Genomic DNA, 17673 nt, shown 5'->3' with positions numbered 1-17673 from the left:
GGGGGACTCCACGAGAGGGAAACTAGCTGGTTTTATCCATGCACTGGGGCTGTGCGACACATGGAGATCTTTACATCCCCATCAAAGAGGGTACTCCTGTTATTCAGGGGCATATAACGTGCATTCTGGGATAGATTACATCTTCACCCTGGGGGACACGCATTCATGGTTCTGGTCAGTGGAAAATCAGGCAAGAGGTATTAGTGACCATTCTCCGATGGTGGCGACAATTGACACCAAGACCCCGAAACCGAGAGATCAATGGCGAATGGAGACGTGGTACCTTACTAATAGAAAGGAGATCCGGCACCTCGACACAGAAACCAAACATTTTTTTTAGCAGAGAACCACTTCTCGGTAGATAGCCCAATAACAACATTGTAGGCCTATAAAGCAACAATACGAGAGGTTATTATTAGTAGGGAAATAGGGGATGGACGGAGAAGACGAACAGCTCACTAGCTTAGAAGAGGAATCTAAAAGCCTAGAAAGAGAATACATGCATAGCCCACTACCCTCGTGGAAAGATGTCATGGAATAATAGAGAGCAGAATACCAGGCAGTAGCCAGAGATGAGGTGAAGATGGCATACCTAGCAAAACAAAAACTAATTTACAAAGGGGGCAACAAAACTGGGAAGCTATTAGCATGGCTGGCCAGTAAGGAAAGGGAACACATGACGATTAGGGAGGTGAGGTTGGCTGCAGGAGACTTAGTGAGAGACAGTAGGAACAAAGTAGAGACACTGGCAGATCATTTAGAGGGGTTCTATGGAACCCAGGTGATGGCCACCCACCTAGATGTGCTGGATTTCATTAAAGACTATCCTGTGGGGTGGCTGGGTAACCAGGAAACAGAGAATTTGGACTCCGACATAACAGTGGAAGAGACAGCCTCTATAGTGGGACAGCTACAGTGAGGGAAAGCCCCAGGCCCTAACTGGCTTCCAGCTGAACTATTGAAGGTCTTATGCCACAGAGTGGCAACTCCACTACTTGTGGCCTATCACCAAACAATTCAGGACGGACAGTTACCACAGGACATGGAAACAGCTACAATCATACTGATCTCAAAATAAGGTAAGCCTTTGGTACTATTACAGACCCATGCCCTTATTAAATGCCGATATCAAGATTTTAGCCAAAGTTTTGGCTCATAGGTTACGGTTTGTAATCCATAACTTAATACATCTGGATCAAACCAGGTCTATTCCAGGTAATTCCACCAAAATGAGCATATGTAGGCTACTCAATAATTTGGCCATGATTGGAGACTCACTGAAGGGAAGGGCTATTGCGTCGTTAGACGCAAACAAGTCCTTCTAATCCATCGAATGGCCCTACCTCTTTGGGATACTGGCTAAAATGGGATTTGGACCCAAATATATTTAGTGGGTCAAACTTATATATGACTGCCCCATCACAAGAGTCAAGGTCAATGGACACTTATTGGGGCAATTCCATATTGGTAGAGGCACGAGGCAGGGGTGCCCACTATTCCCATTGTTATTTGTGCTTGCTATTGAGGTGCTGGTGGCTTGGGTGCGAACGGACCCGCTGGTGTGGGGGTGGCCAGCCAGCGGGGTCGAGGAGGAGATTATCTCCCTACATGCGGATGATATCTTATATTTGTCTAAGGTGCCCCACTCTACAGACAGGTTGCAAGTAATTTTTAGAATATATGGGAACCACTTTGGCTTAGCCATAAACTGGGAGAAGTCGCTCCTCCTTCTCTTGGGAGCACCATGACCTTCGACTTATACTGAGGGTGGAGACGCAGCAGGTTCAAATACCTAGGTATATGGCTCACACGGGACCCGGACATGGCATACAAAGCAAACCTTGTGACCCAGATTTAATGGTTAAAGCAGGAGGTGGGGCACTGGAAGACACTCCCACTCTTGCTGATAGGAAAGCTGCAATGTATAAGATGGTGGCTCTACCACGCTTGCTGTACGTCCTACAAAACTACCTGTACTGGATGCCAGACCACTTCTTTGACAGGGTGGACTCCCTTCTTCGCAGCCTGCTATGAGCAGGGGGACAGCCGAGAATCGCCCTGAGAGCTTTCCAGAGATCCAAACACGAGGGAGGTATAGCCCTGCTGAACATTAAAAAATATTATGAGGTGGCACATGTTAGCGTGGTAAATGAATGGGCACATGTGGATTGGGACAACCTGGTATTTAGACAGGACAGGAGAATGCTTGGGACAACAGCTATGGCGGTAAATTATCACTGTACGCATGCCTGGCAACCAAAACATTAGTGGCAATGTGTCAGAGGCTAACATTGGAGATGGGTTAGAAGGGTAGGCTTACCCCCAAAGCCCCGCTATGGGTAGGATCTAGTCTAAAGCATGTTGTGGCATTGAAGGGATTCTCAGGCTACAATGCCGTTGGAATAGCTAGCTTAGCCGATGTGTGGGATGCAAACGGGGTGGTACCTTTTACCCACTTAGAACTAACATATAAAATGCCTGAAACACAATGGTTACAATAAGCAGCACTCCATCACGCACTCAGGGCATGCGTATCACTGTACACTGAAACACCGGAAGAATCCCCTCTTGAAACCAGACTTCTTAATGGGGCAATAAACCGGAAACTTATTTCGCTGACATATGGCACCCTCATGAGAAACATGCAAAAACCTCTTTTGCCTTTACAAGCAAAATGGAGTCGGGACCTAGGGAAGCTGTAGGAGGAGAAATGGCAGGAGGCACTGGTGCACCCAGCTTGAGTAGCCATTAAAGCCAGCTTCTGATTAATCCAATTGAAAGTTCTACACAGAGTGTACTATACCAGTACCCTACTCTATAGGATAGGTAAAATAACAGACGCGCACTGCCTAAGAGGATGTGGTTCGGAGGGCACTTTTCTGCATACTATGTGGATTTGTGCCCGCATCTGGCCCTTTTGGGAGGGAGTGGATAGAACCTTGTAAGAAACCACCGGTAAGGCACTAGACCTAACACCAAAGACAGCGCTGTTGGGTGTGTGGGAGGACACAGATCAAACAAGATATCAAAAACACCTGATAAACCTTGGATATATTGTGGCAAAGCGAGACATTGCATAGAAGTGGGGAACAAACACCCCCCCCCCCTGCACAGAGAGTGGAAAAGGGGAATGGAGTAGTGCAGGGTGCTCGAAAGAGAGGTATATAAGAGAAGAGGATGAGCACAAAAATTTGAGAAAATATAGGGTGAATGGGGTATTTAGGAGGAATAACCCATGGGTACCGTGGACATGGACTTTGGTTATGAATACCTTCACCCCCCCCCTCAACAGAGGGGGATGCTATTACAGACACCACCATGCTTATGGATACAATGGACACAGGGAAATGGGAATGGAGTGATTGGCACACCATGGCCTGTGGACTGGGTGGAGGGCTTGACAGGGAGGGGTGGGGATTGAGTTCTGGTTGTTTTCACAATATGTATGGCAATACTCATGCTAATGTTACAACTGTGAAAAAGAAATAAAAAGACGTTACCAAAAAAAGAATACAAAATACACACATGATAGTCCAGCTTGTGTTGCCTAGGAAGAGGCACCACTTTCACAGCATACTTGGGAGCACAGGTGTCACTAGATCTTCTGTCCAATGAAGATATGGCAAGGAGGTACATGGATATATATATATATATATATATATATATATATCGATATATATATATATATATATATATAGATATATATATAATTAACGCCACAAACCCCACATGAGCAGCACTGCAGAAAAGGTAATAAGAGAAATGGCTACATTCAAGTAAAAAAGTTACTTTCTAATATGGTGACCCGCTAATGACAAAATTGGGGCTGTTTTATATGTAACTCTTGGGTGACTTAAATAGCGTCCCATATCCTTTCAGAGTCTGTATAGTTATCCATTGCAGAAGGGAATCCATAACTTACTAGTGAGACAAGAAATGTCAGCGGGCTTCAGCGACAGTACACCCACAGAAGACTGATCCATTTAGAGCTTTTAACAAATTGTATTTCCCAAATAATTACAATTCTAATTGCATTTGATTAATTCAAACTTTATTCAGTCAGCTCAGAATTAGTTTATTAGCGACCACCAATACCACAACCTGATCAGAACTTGAGAAAACATATGATCAAAAGCCTTAGTGCTAATCAACAGAGATGAATATAGCGACATTAATAGCAGAGTTCAGCAATCAATTCGTCGATCATTTGTCACTGTCAACATCACCCAAGAAGAAAAGTACCTAACCCAGATTAGAATCAGCTTGTAGGATTTCATGCGAAAACAATTTAGAAAATATAAATTTGGAAAACATCTAGCTAGAAGGGAAAACTATAAAACAGCACAGTTAATACCTAGAAGAAAAGGCACAAAGTTAGTCAGTCACATTTTCATAGCTACCTATCCACAGAATGGATCAGCAACAAATTCTGTCTTCATCTTCAGGTCATCAATAGATCAGCAACGTATCAGGCTTTCAAGAGTATGAGCCCAAGGACAGAATCTCAAACCGCGTCTCCTGACGTCATCAGCATTCACCCCTCACATCTTCCTAAATTCTGAAGTTTTAGCCCCTTGTCATAACTTTTTTTTAGAGTTTTTCAGACCATCCCCTTAATTTCTAATTGGTCAGTCAATCGGCAGATATGACTCTAACCTATAATATTAATTTTACAAATCTATGAGTTCTAATGTTTCTCCATCCCCAATTAGTTGATTGTTCCTCTGTGCGATGCCCTCATCATCTGGCTCATCAGGTATCGAAAAAATGTTGCATGTTCCTCTTCAGTCAGTGCTCTCATTGTTCAAGTCCTTGGAAAGTACATTTAGCCTACTCTACACAGAATTGTTTCAATTTGATTCCATCACTGCCTGTCCGTCTGTACATTGCAGAAAATTCTAGCTAGGCAAACTTTAACACTGGGAAGTTCAAGGTCAGCCTACCCTCTCAACTTCTCTCCAGCATGCTCTAATATTTCAGCTTCTGCATGAGGCCTGGTAAAACTAAGCCACGACTTTGGCTGAGTTGATTCCACAATATAATGCAAAACATAGGTTATATAACTCAATATGACATATTACTACATTATTATTATACATTTTCATTATCTCACATATTTTTAGTTCTTTTAGTACAAGTTCGTATAAGTGGCTGGCATACACCGTGGGCACATTTTCAAAACACGCACATTAGATTTCTCTACAATTAATTTCTCTATGAACTCTTATAAATCATAACATATATGCATTTTTAAATAATTTCTAATTAGCATATCTGCGTCAACAACACCGACGGGGTTAAACTGCGCACTATTCGTCACTTTATTTTTTATCTTCGTTCGATTTTTCCATTAATGAATCCCACAGTTTGCAGGTTTTGATGCCACGACAAAGTATGCATTTCTAATTTAAAAAAAAAGGTGACTATCGTCCTCAAGATGTGTCAGTGAATAGCACTTTGCATCGTATCGATTTGCTAAACTATTGATTGTTTCTTTCTCCTCAGGAAACGGAAGAAGCAATTCAAGCTAAGCAACCTAGTGTCGACGTGGTATTGGCCAAAGGACATAACTTGTACAAGGACAAACCTGCCCCCCAGCCCATCAAGGTAATGGGACTGGAATTGCTGGTGTCATTTATTGCACACGTTGTTACCCTATTTGTCATGCATCGTGGTTCTTCTCATGGTCTAATAACAAATCCATAAGATTTCTGTGAATACAGTGTTTTATTTAGCACCTAATAAAATAATCAGTGCAGGCACTGACCTACTGTACCTGGGAAGAGAGTATCATATGTGTATTGATTTGGACAGATTTCAGAAGCCTTCAGCTTCTCACAGGTCTGCAACATATTGAGGCTGGTGCTCATGATTTAAACTTTTACATTTACACAAGTCAATATTCTCATTATACTGATCAAAATTCAACATTGCAATCAAAGTCAGATGGCCTCAAACTCACACTAAGGTCAGCATCCCATTTGTCCTAATTTTTGGCATTGTTCAACAATGAGTGTAAAAATGTACATGCCCTGGAGAGGCATGGGTGCAAAATCCAGGCCACACCCCTTTCACCAATAAGCATTTTAAGAAAATAGAGCAATGTGATTTGACACTATTTTCCCAAACAAAGACAAACCACTTTTATCTCAAACATATTCCCAGCTTTCAATGTATTCCTGGGATATAATGTTTTTATGCATTATGTTTTAATTTAGCATTGTCACCTGAGCACAATTACCATTCTCTGTTATTTTAGCACTTGTAAAATTAGAAACTTCCCAAAAATTGCTACTGGATAAGAGTAGTGTGGGTGGGGGGATTGAGTGTTACAGGTGCACACATTATCACGTGAGCACAGCAGTTAAATCACTTACTTCAAATCTCTGTAGTACCCAGAGGATCCTCACTCAGCCCCACTCTCTTCAGTCCTTATATAACACCTCTGGCATCATCATCGAAATGCATGGACTCAACATCATATCCTTTCCAGATGACACACAGCTCATCCTCTCCTAAGACACCACCAACACCAAGAACAACATCCACAACTGCATGACCGACGTCTCCAGCTGGATGAAGGACAACTGCCTAAAGTTCAACACGGACAAGACAGAGATACAAAAGCTCTTCATGGGGTGCCTCCTGGTGACTCTCAGAACTCGGACCTACTCCTACCCCCACGGACCACGTAGTAACCTAGGAATCATTCTGAACAACAAGCTAACTATGACGACTCAGGTTAACATTTTCTCTTGCTTCTTCATCCTCTGCATGCTTTGTAAGATATTCAAATCACTACTTCAATTGTTCAAGATGCACAATCACCCAGGCCCTCATCTCCAGCTGACTGGACTACAGAAACACTCTCTACACAGGGATCACAGCTCATATCCTCTGACTAAAGACCATACTGAACACCATATCCAGACTCACCATAGATCTCCCTAGATGGACCCACATCACCCTCTACCTCAGGGAACTCCACTGGCTCCCAGTACAGAAACAATGCTAGTTCAAGCTCCTGACACACGTATACAAGGCCCTACACAACTGCGGACCCATCTACTTGAACTACTGCCTGATCTTTCATCAGCCCACGAGACACCTCCACTCCACTTCCCTTTCTTTAACCCTCTCTTCCTCCCCCATCTGACATAGTAGATGCGGAGGTCGCTCCTTCTCCTTCCTAGTAGCAAACACATGGAATGAGCAAGTCTTTCATCTCCGGACTTCCCCATCTCTTCCCGAGTTCCGAAAGTCCCTGAAGACCTGTCTATTCAGCTAATCAAATGGACCCTGCAAGCACCTGAATACTCTCATGTGTGACAAAAAGCGCTCTACAAATCTACTGATTGATTGAAATGATAACAGTGAAGATATATATAAAGCAGGATATTATTATTAAAGCCCATTCGCTACTTGAGCCAATGGATGTGCAAAGGATCAACAGAATTTACAATATGAAAGACCAAAACAAGAAATATCTTTAAATTGATGAAGATGGCACTGGCTACAAACTGTCCGTAAGGTCAAAAAACATGCACATTTTGTACAGTTTTGAAAACATCTAGGTGCCTAACACCAAATCCATGCGTGGCAATTGCGTTCCCAATTTCATTTTAGAAGGCCAGCCCCCCCATTGGTATGTAAAACCTTAGCAAAATAAAGCAAACTCTATACTTCATATTAATATTTGTCACTGTTCCCTAGACCCCAGCCATTCTATAAACTGGTAGAAAGCTCTGCAATGGCATTTGGTTCCTGGAAGCCACTTAAACTGTATGCAGACCCTCAACTGAAGCCAGACCAGATGGTAGAGGGTGTGTGAACTGGTATTGAGACAATAAACACCCAATACATGAAAACCTACAGTGTACATGTAAAACATTTCTCTCTCATACAGTATGCATGTGAAACCTGGCTACAATTACCTTATTACATTCTGTCTGTGACATTACAAGTCACTTGTTATAATGATGTAACTGCTCAACCAAATTAACTTAGCATAGTTGGATTTTGACATCTCAGTATCTGCAATCATAGACATAAGATAAAATAAAATGCAGGTCATGCAGCTACAAATTAAACAATGAAAGAAAACCTAGCTTTTCTGTTATTCTGAACTATGTTCCCCTAAAACACAGCTGTTAGCAGATACAGAAAGAGTTATAGCAATGTGTTTATTTTTTAATACTGCACTAGTTCCATCTCCGGGTTGTGATTCATTCAGAACTATCTCCATTTAAAAAGGTATTAACATTAAGGCGGTCATTCTGACCGCGGCGGTCGGCGGTCGCCGCTCGCCAAGCGGTTCCCGCCGAAAGACTGCGGCGGCCATTCCTGCTTTCCCGCTGGGCCGGCGGGCGACCGCCAGAAGACCGCCGGCCGGCCCAGCGGGAAAGCCCCTTCAACAATGAAGCCGGCTCCGAATGGAGCCGGCGGAGTTGAAGGGGTGCGACGGGTGCAGTGGCACCCGTCGCGATTTTCATGGGGCCCTGTGAGGGGGGCCCCTGCACTGCCCATGCCAGTGGCATGGGCAGTGCAGGGGCCCCCAGGGGCCCCACAACACCCGTTCCCGCCATCCTGTTCCTGGCGGTAATTACCACCAGGAACAGGATGGCAGGAAGGGGGTCGGAATCCCCATGGCGGTGCTGCAAGCAGCGCCGCCATGGCGGATTCCCTGGGCCAGCGGAATACCGGCGGGAAACCGCTGGTTCCCCTTTTCTGACCGCGGCTTTACCGCCGCGGTCAGAATTGCCCAGGAAGCACCGCCAGCCTGTTGGCGGTGCTTCCGCAGCTCTCCGCCCTGGCGGTCATGGACCGCCAGGGTCGGAACGACCCCCTAAATGTATTAAAATGTTCCTGCTACTAATTATTAAAAATATATTGTTGTTGTTTCACACACTATAGAGCTCATCTTTATTCTACACATCTGCCACTGTACTGCATCTTTCCTATAGAAAACAGGTGTCCAAGGGATTGTGACAGTCCAGCAATGTATTATAAGGAATAAAATACCATCTACCATACATTAAAAAGAGATTGTAAATCACCTTTAAATTCTATGACATTATGAAGATGAAAGAAACTCAGTTGTAGGACTGTTTCCTCTACATCGTTGCCAATCTCCTTGATGACTTGCAATAGCCCTACATTATATGAGCCTACTTTAATATATATATATATATATATATATATATATATATATATATCCATCTCTCTCTCTATATATATGTATATATATATATATATATATATATATATATATATATATATATTTATATACATACACACATATACACATACATATGTACACATAAGTGTGTATACATGTGTGTGTGTGTGTATACATCATATTTTTGTGGACTGAATATATCTGTCATCATTGAGAAGCTCTATTGCACTCCACATTTGATTACAAGACAGGTGGCCCTAATGTTATTTTATGTCCAAAAAGCAAGTTTTTTGCAGTTTGTAAAAAGGTGTACATTGTTTGCTGTAACCCACTCCGAAGGTGAAAGAATAAAATATGCACTGGGCCCTTAGTTTTGCCAATGAAGTGGTTTTGAAATACCAAGCCTGCAGAGTCTTGATTCCGCATCATTGTTGTTTCTTCCACCAGCTTACACTTTCTTTCGATTACATCATAATTGTAAGTTCTATTTCCTGTCTTTTTCTTTTTCTTCCCCTTCTCTTTTTTTGCCTTTCTGTCTCTTATCCTGGGTCAAAGTCTGATGATTCCAAATATTACCAAAATCAATAAGTTGGACATGTGTATGTCCTTTCATTTGAATGTGCCCAGACCACACAAACATCAAATACATTGTACAAACAAGCATACAAAAGCACCTGAAAGTGAATGCTACAGAGCATTTCAATGCAGGGGAAAAGGCTTACCAAAATAGGCAATAGGAAAATGGAATAGAAATTAGTGTGGGTGGATTATTAGACCTGTCAGCTTCAGGGTGGCCTCTGCAAACCTTTTGCCTTTTCTTTTTTTTGGCTGATCTCTTTTTTTGTTGGCCTTAGGACTCTCTGCACTTCCATGTCAAACGAGTGCTAAAGTGCATGTACTTACTCCCTAAAATATGATGATAACATCATAACATTGGCTTATACCCAATTGCCACATTTAATTTGCTTGTAAGTCCTAGTACAGTGGTGCTGCATGTACCCAGACCTGTAAATTTAAAGCTTCAAGTAGGCCTGCAGCACATATTCTGCCGCCTACTTTAGTAGCCCTGTAGTTATGTTCTTGGCCTATGATTGCAGCCTGTCTACAATTTAAACTGCTATTTATAACTGCCAAAATAAACCATTTGCCAGCCCTAAAACTTCATTTTCAATACATGTAAGTCACCTCCTAGGGCAGGCCCTAAACATCCTATAGGACAGCATGTATTTAAACATTTGGAAATATACTTTTACCTTTTACTTGTCTTGGTACTGAAAATCTGTAAATCAGTTTTTCACTACTCCAAGGCCTACCTCTTCTATAGAAGAAGATTGGAAGTGCCTTATTACATAATAATAATAATAATAATAACTTCCACATTGGAGCAAGCAGGAAGACTAGGTTTGGTGTCCAAACCATTGCAGTTTAAAACCCTCTTTAATTGTACAATTGGATTTTAAGTCACAATTCTGAAAATACCAGTTTTAGAGCACAGGCATTTTCTTGCCCTAACGTTTGGTGCCTGCAGCCTATTTCTTGGGTCCGATGACTAGGTGTAGCTGGGAGTTGGTCTTTGTGTATTGCTTCCAGACAGTGAGAGAAAGGGGAAATAGATGTTGGCAGGATGGGCCTTCTCTGACTTGATGAGGGGGACGATCTGTCCCATACAACAATTGAGCAGCACTAAGACTCTGCTTGACAACACTCTCAAAGGGTTTGACACTAGTCTTTAGTGTCTCCAGACAAGCTGCAGCAAGTGCAGTGAGGGAGGGAATTCCAATTACCTCTGGGGGTTTAAACCTTCAGAACCTTTTCTTACTTCAAAGCTCGCACCAACAATAAATAGTGGACCCTCAAACCCAACTCTTCAGTACTCCCCTGAACTTGTGAACACTGCACAAGAAGGACTCCCTGCAGCCCTGCTGCGTGATGCCTGCGCTGCTTGATGAGAAGGAAGACTGACCTCTTTCTTTTATCCATGGCTGAGTGACTCTAAGGATTATCTGACTGACCTCCTGTTCTGAGCTACGGGGACATAACAAGCTCCAGAGGCCTCCCTGCATCTGCCCAGCTGCCTAGACCTGCATCTGGAACTGCCTGTGCCTTGCTGGCCTCTGCAAGAGTGAGTCTCTGAGCTCCAAAAGTCGCTTCCCCAGCTGGTTCTAGACCCTTGGCTGCCATCAAAGTGAACTCCTCTGATTCAAAAAGGAGAAAGCCTGAAGTTTTGGGCTTTCTGCAACCATGAAACGGGCCCATTCATGGCAAGATCTTGCCGACTGCCAACGTGAAGGTACAGTGACCTCAACTCTTTATGTTACAGTGACCACCAGCGACAATCAGCAGCGCAAGATCTGTACTTCACGCCAGAGAATCAACAGCCCACTGTGACCACCAATGAAAATCTCTTGCAATGAGCGTCCACAACTCCCTGCCTGCTCTTTGTGCTACAGCGTTGCCAATGCCCAGTTCTTTTCTTGCTTCTCAGGGTCTCCCCCACCACTAACGGAACTCTTTGCGCTGGAGTTTAGAAGCTAATTTTTTCATCATGACTAACCTGGTCCCGTTATCTGGCCTGTGCTCCATCATGGTTGGCCTGAACTTGTGACTTTCAACTGGTCTCGCACAACCAGATAACCGTGAGTGGTGCTTTGTGCTTGTAGGTGCTATACTTACCCTATTATTTTTAAAGTAATTATTGTGTAATTGTGTATTGTATGTTCTTCTGATTGGATTTTTGTCATTTTGTTGTCAAATCATTTCTTAATTCTTACTCTATTTTTCAAAATTTGTGTGGGATTTTTCTTGTGTTGTGCTTTCACGTTATTACAGTTTGAAGTACTGTGCAAATACTTTACATATTGCCTCTACGTTAAGCCTGACTGCTTTGTGCCAAGCTACCAGCAGGTTAAGCACAGGATAGTTTGAGGTTTGCTTGTGACTTCACCCTGAGAGGTACTGTGGTTGCTGCTTGAGTAGTGTTGCACACCCCTCAACCTGTAACCCAATTTCCTACATAGAGTGATCAGATTGTGATTGGATTTGTCTCAGGTAAATGGCTGTTCATTACTGAGAAAAAAGAAGCCAGTGGTTGAAGGAAGCTATCTTTAAATTAAGTGTAGAAGAGACTATGGCCCTCATTTCAACCCTGGTGGTCGGTGATAGAGCAGCAGTAATATCGCCAAGAGGCCGGCGGTAAAAAAAAATGGGATCACAACCACAGCGGAAACCACCAACATAGACAGCCACTTTAACACTCCGACCGCCAGGGCGGTAGCAACAAACACCGCAGCAGTCACCGCCAACAGACAGGTGGAAGACAATGTACCGCCCACCGTATTACAAGGCACCAATCCACCAGATTTTCTGGGGTGGTACGAACGCCATCAAAAGCACGGTGGAAACAGTACACAGAAGGGGAACCACTCACCTTTCGACATTCAACGAAGAACCAGGATGCCATGGAGCCCGAACTGCAGGTCCTTCCCATGCTGGTTTATCTGCTAGTACACCAGGAATTTCAAAGAAGACGGCGGCGGCGACCACGGTGAGTACTGCACCTAGCACACAGGGGAGGGAGGGGAGGAAAAAGAGAGTGACACGCAACACGCAACACCCCCACCCCCACCCTCACCCACAACACTATACACACAAACACATGAAGCAACATTACATTTACACCCCGTAACCCCCTAGAAGCGCGCAAGGACAAAAGGAATAGAGTCAAATCAGTGATATATTAGAAAATGCATAGAAAGTTAATGATTGTAAACAACAGTATATACAAATATTTACAATATGTACAGAAGGCCGTACACTGTCCATTGTAAATGTCCGTGGACCAGAGGCCCAAAAAATCATGGGCGAAGCCCACATTTGACTCCTGCCTCAAAACGGAGAGAACACTGCAGGGGCATCAGGTCGAAAAAACACAGGCACCTCGGGGGGAAGGGAAGGGGAGAGCACCTCAGCCGAAAGATGGTACTACGCCACTGCTCTTGGAGGGGGCAATATGCCTACTGCTTGGTCCTGGGGTGTGCAACGCCACAGTCTCTCAAGTCTCTCAAGTGGGTGCTTTGCCAACTGCTTGGTACTGGGGAGTGCAAAGCCACAGTCTCTCAAGTGGATGCATCTCTCCACTGGTTCTGGAGGGGGCTTTGAGCCCAGTCTGCTTCATCCTGCCAAGGATAGGGGGAGTGTATGCATCTCTCCACTGGTTCTGGATGGGGCCTTGTGCCCAGTGAAGCTGCACCTGGGGTGTGGCAGTTCCCATTCCCTCATCTGGGTGTCTGAGCCACGGGATGTGCAGGGAACAGGTAGCATGATACTCCATGGAGGCAGAGCCAGACTCCATCCTCCGGCGACTTAGGCTGCAAACTGCTAGTAGTGCAAGTGCTGGCGGTGGTGCGTCAAGTGGTGGGTGCAGTGTCCAGGCCGTCTCCTGCAGCCTCGGACGGCTGCCCACTGGGGATGCTGCTGATGTCCAATGTAGTGGCACCGGCTGGGCATGTGGCGGTGCATATGGCGGTGCAGGTGGCGGTGCCTGCGGCGGTGTCTGTGGCAGAGATGCTGCTGGTGCTGCCCATGGTACAGGAGCTGGTAGCAGTGGAGGGAGACACCAGGCTGTCTCCAGCAGCCACATACGGCTGCGCACTGGGGATGATGCTGGTGACTGTCGATGTTGCAGCGGCGGTGCATGTGGCGGTGCATGTGGCAGTGCTTGTGGCGGTGCATACCACGGTAGAGGTTGCTGGCCTGTCAGGACTAATGGTGGTCACCACTCCCTCACCTGGTGGCTCCGATCCCTGAAGTCCCTTGCCTTTGCTTTTTCTTCCCTTCCCCACCTTGGTCCTCCTGTTTTTTGGATGAGGCCTTTCTGGGTGGGTTGTGCGTCTTTTCCGTGCTGCATGCTGGCCCCTTCTTAACCTTGGCAGGTGGCAGAATCGTTTGGTCTTTTGCATTGTTAGGTGGCACACTGCCAGCCCTGACGGGTGCCCCCTTCGATCACCTTGGACTTGCATGGACCACAGCGGACACCGACTTGGTGGCTGAGGTGCTGTCCTGGGATCTTGAAATCCTGGCCCAAGGGGAAGGACGTGGGGGAGGCATAGGGAAGAGGTCAATGTAAGCCAGGAAACGTTTTTTAGACACACTGTGACGGGAAGATGGAGGGGATGTGAGAGTGGAGGATGAGGTAGTGGTTGTAGGAGGTGTACGGCTGCTGAGTTTGGGTGAAGGTGCATGGGCTGGAGGCTGTTGTGAGGTGGATGACTGTTGAGTGGGTGTGTGCCTGCATTTGTGTACTTTGGGAGGAGGGCTCAGAGACACACTGGAAGAGGACACAGGGTACGTGTGCATGGTTGTGGGGGTGGTGATTGTTCGTGAGGGGTGTGTTGTGATGGAGGTAGTGGGTGAAGATGTAGTGCATGCAGGTGTGAGTGGAGACGCTACTGGAAGGGAGGTGGACGAAGAGGAGGAGGGGGACACAGTGGAGGAAGTAGATGTTTGTATGTTTGCATGGGTATGGTGCTGTGTGAGTGCCTGTGTGATAATGTGTGGTGCTTATGTTTTCCTGAGCCACTTTTGTGTGTTGATGTGTGTGCATGCTGGTCTGAAGGTGTGCTTGGGATAGGGTGGGGTAGAGGGGATTGGGTTGGGGAAGTGGAAGTTGGAGTGGGGAGGCTGGACACAGGGACAATGGCTGCCATCAGCGATGAGGCTAGAGCCTGAAATGCTCTCTGTTGGGCTGCCACGCCAGAATGAATGCCCTCCAGGTATGCATTTGTTGGTTGCAAATGCCTCTTGACACCCTGAATGGCATTCAGAACAGTTGACTGTCCAACAGAGAGTGATCTCAGGAGGTCAATAGCCTCCTCACTGAGGGCAGCAGGGCTGATTGAGGCAGGGCCTGAGGTGCCTGGGGCGAACGAGATGCCCACCCTCCTGGGTGAGCGGGCACGGGAAACCCGCTGAGGGGCTGCTTGGAGGGCGTGCTGGTAGGGGGGATGGCGGCTGTACCTGTTGTTGGGGTGGGCACTGAGGTGTACGACACAGCCAGAGAGCTTCCATCTGAAGAGGAATCGCTGTCACTGGTATCCCCTCTGGTCCCCGTCATGGAGCTTCCCTCCCCCTCCGTCCCACTGGTGCCTTGACCCTCAATGGATTTGCCCTCATGGGCCATGTGGGATGCAGCTCCCTCCATCGCCGGTGCCTCTGCTCCTCTGCCAGATGATGCTAATGCACACTAGAACAGGGTGACAAAACAAAAAGGGGGGGAGAGACAGAGGAGACACTTGGTCAATGCCAGCAACACCACTACTGTATGCAGACACAACACACAGGGAGCAGCCCTATGCACTAGGCCATGCCAACCCCGTCACTAAGGTAGTCACCAGCCCATGGTGTGCAATGCCTAACGCCACCATCTGCCCAGTAGTAGTTGGCCACTTGTACCATTGGGGTAGGAGTGCTTCAGAGCCTGCACACAAGGGACCTACCCTGCCATGATCGCCCTGGCCTAGGGGCACCCACAGCCCACATCCCCCACCCAGCTAGCTCCTAAAGCATGCAGAGTCATCTTTCGGAATTTGTACTCACCCCCTTGTGGCTGCTGTGATGCCCTCAAGCGCCCATCCAAGTCCGGGTAGGCCACCGCCAGAATGCGGAACATCAGTGGGGTCATGGTGCGACGGGCACCCCCTTCCATGTTGGGAGGCCAGCCCCAGCTGGGCCTCCGCCGTCTTCTTGGTCCAGCGGCACAGGTCCTCCCATCTTTTGCGGCAGTGGGTGCTCTGCCTGTGATAGACCCCCAGGGTCCCCACCTCCCTGGCGATGGCACACCAAATACCCTTTTTCTGGTGGGCACAGACCTGGAGGGAAGAGACAGGGGAAAATGTAATTACTCACCCGTCCGGACCGGCTTACTCATTGCACCCAGTTCCCACCCATGCCCTGACGCACATACACTGACCACCTCTCATGCAGCACTCAGTCCAGGATGCCTCAGCACCCCCCAACATGTGGCGTACATCTACCCCACTCCAAATATGCATTGCCCACACATCATGCTCTCAGTGTACTCACCTGTTTGTCTGGAGAACCGTAGAGGAACGTGTACTGAGATAGGACCCCATCCACCAGTTTCTCCAACTCCTCCGCAGTGGAGGCAGGGGCCCTTTCCCCAGACACTGTAGCCATTGTCGCTTCCAGACTCAGGTCACAGCAGCACTTGCAGTGTAGGTCCCCTCCTGTTGAAGGTCAGGTAGCAAGTGAGTAAATAGCTAGAAAATTGCGGTGACGTCCGCGGCGGTGCGTACCATCACCGCCGGCGTAAATCGCCCTTGGCTCCTGGGACCCATAGGGTCCAATGATAACCAATGCGAAGTTGCGCCGTGAACATCATCCGCCTACCGCGACGCAACAGAACGCCAGCGCACTTACCTCCTTTCCCCTTGTCCCTCCTCACAGGTCAGACAGCCACCATTTCAGGGGGGCACATGTCATGGCACCTAGCTGCCTCACAGCACATATTGGCACATCTACTGACTCTCGACTTCACACACTGCTTCTGTGACATACATTCAACAACAGTTGTGTTATCTATGTGGAAATATGACCTTCTGCTCACCGTTTTCCTCCATAGGCTGCAACTGCTGAGGCAGATGATGATTTGGCGGCATCCTCTGGTTTACAGACCCCTGGTGGACCTGGCAACAATGGAGGACAGACACATTATCATCACATACAGGTTTGATCATGCCACAATTCAAGGACTGTGTGCCCAATTGGAGCCAGACCTGATGTCAGCTATCCGTCAGCCCACAGGAATCCCCCCTATAGTGCAGGTCCTCTCAGTGCTCCATTTCCTGGCAAGTGATTCCTTTCAAACAACAGTGGCCATGGCATCAGGGATGTCTCAGCCAATGTTCTCCAACGTGTTGACCAGAGTGTTGTCTGCCCTGCTGAAACACATGTGCAGCTACATCGTATTCCCCCAGTTGGAGGATTTGGCCACAGTGAAAGCTGACTTCTATGCCCTGGGACATATCCCCAACATCACTGGTGCCATTGATGGTACACTTGTGGCATTTATCTCCCCCCCCTCCCAGAGAAATGAAGAGGTTTACAGGAATAGAAAAATCTATCATTCAATGAATGTGCAAATGGTGTGTTTGGCAGACCAGTGCATCCACCATGTGGATGCCAAATACCTTGGCTCAGTGCATGACGCCTATGTCTTGAGGAATAGCAGCATCCCTGTGTTGGGGCAACTCAAGAGGCACCGGGTGTGGCTATTAGGTGAGCCCAAGGTCCCGACACAGCATAAGTTGGGGTCTGAGTATGGGGTTGTCCCTAAGGGTTAGTGTGTGTCTAACAGTTGTTCCTCGATATTTACAGGTGACTCTGGTTACCCCAACCTCTCATGGCTATTGACCCCAGTGAGGAATGCCAGAACAAGGGCAGAGGAACGTTAAAATGAGGCACATGGGCATACAATG

General features: G+C 46.6%; 1 protein-coding gene across 7 annotated transcripts in view; it reads left to right on the top strand.

The window, feature by feature from the left end:
- DMD (dystrophin) overlaps positions 1–17673 on the top strand; it is a 6960831-nt gene that overhangs the window by 4057979 nt on the left and 2885179 nt on the right. For all 7 annotated transcript variants that reach the window (XM_069204753.1, XM_069204756.1, XM_069204758.1 and 4 more), the window contains one exon: positions 5506–5607. In XM_069204753.1, the coding sequence (XP_069060854.1) occupies positions 5506–5607 (102 nt within the window). The remainder of the gene's footprint in view (positions 1–5505; positions 5608–17673) is intronic.

Source organism: Pleurodeles waltl, chromosome 8, assembly GCF_031143425.1.
Source record: "Pleurodeles waltl isolate 20211129_DDA chromosome 8, aPleWal1.hap1.20221129, whole genome shotgun sequence".
In the NCBI taxonomy this organism is placed as follows: Eukaryota; Metazoa; Chordata; class Amphibia; order Caudata; family Salamandridae; genus Pleurodeles; species Pleurodeles waltl.
This window is presented reverse-complemented; position numbering and strand designations above follow the sequence as displayed.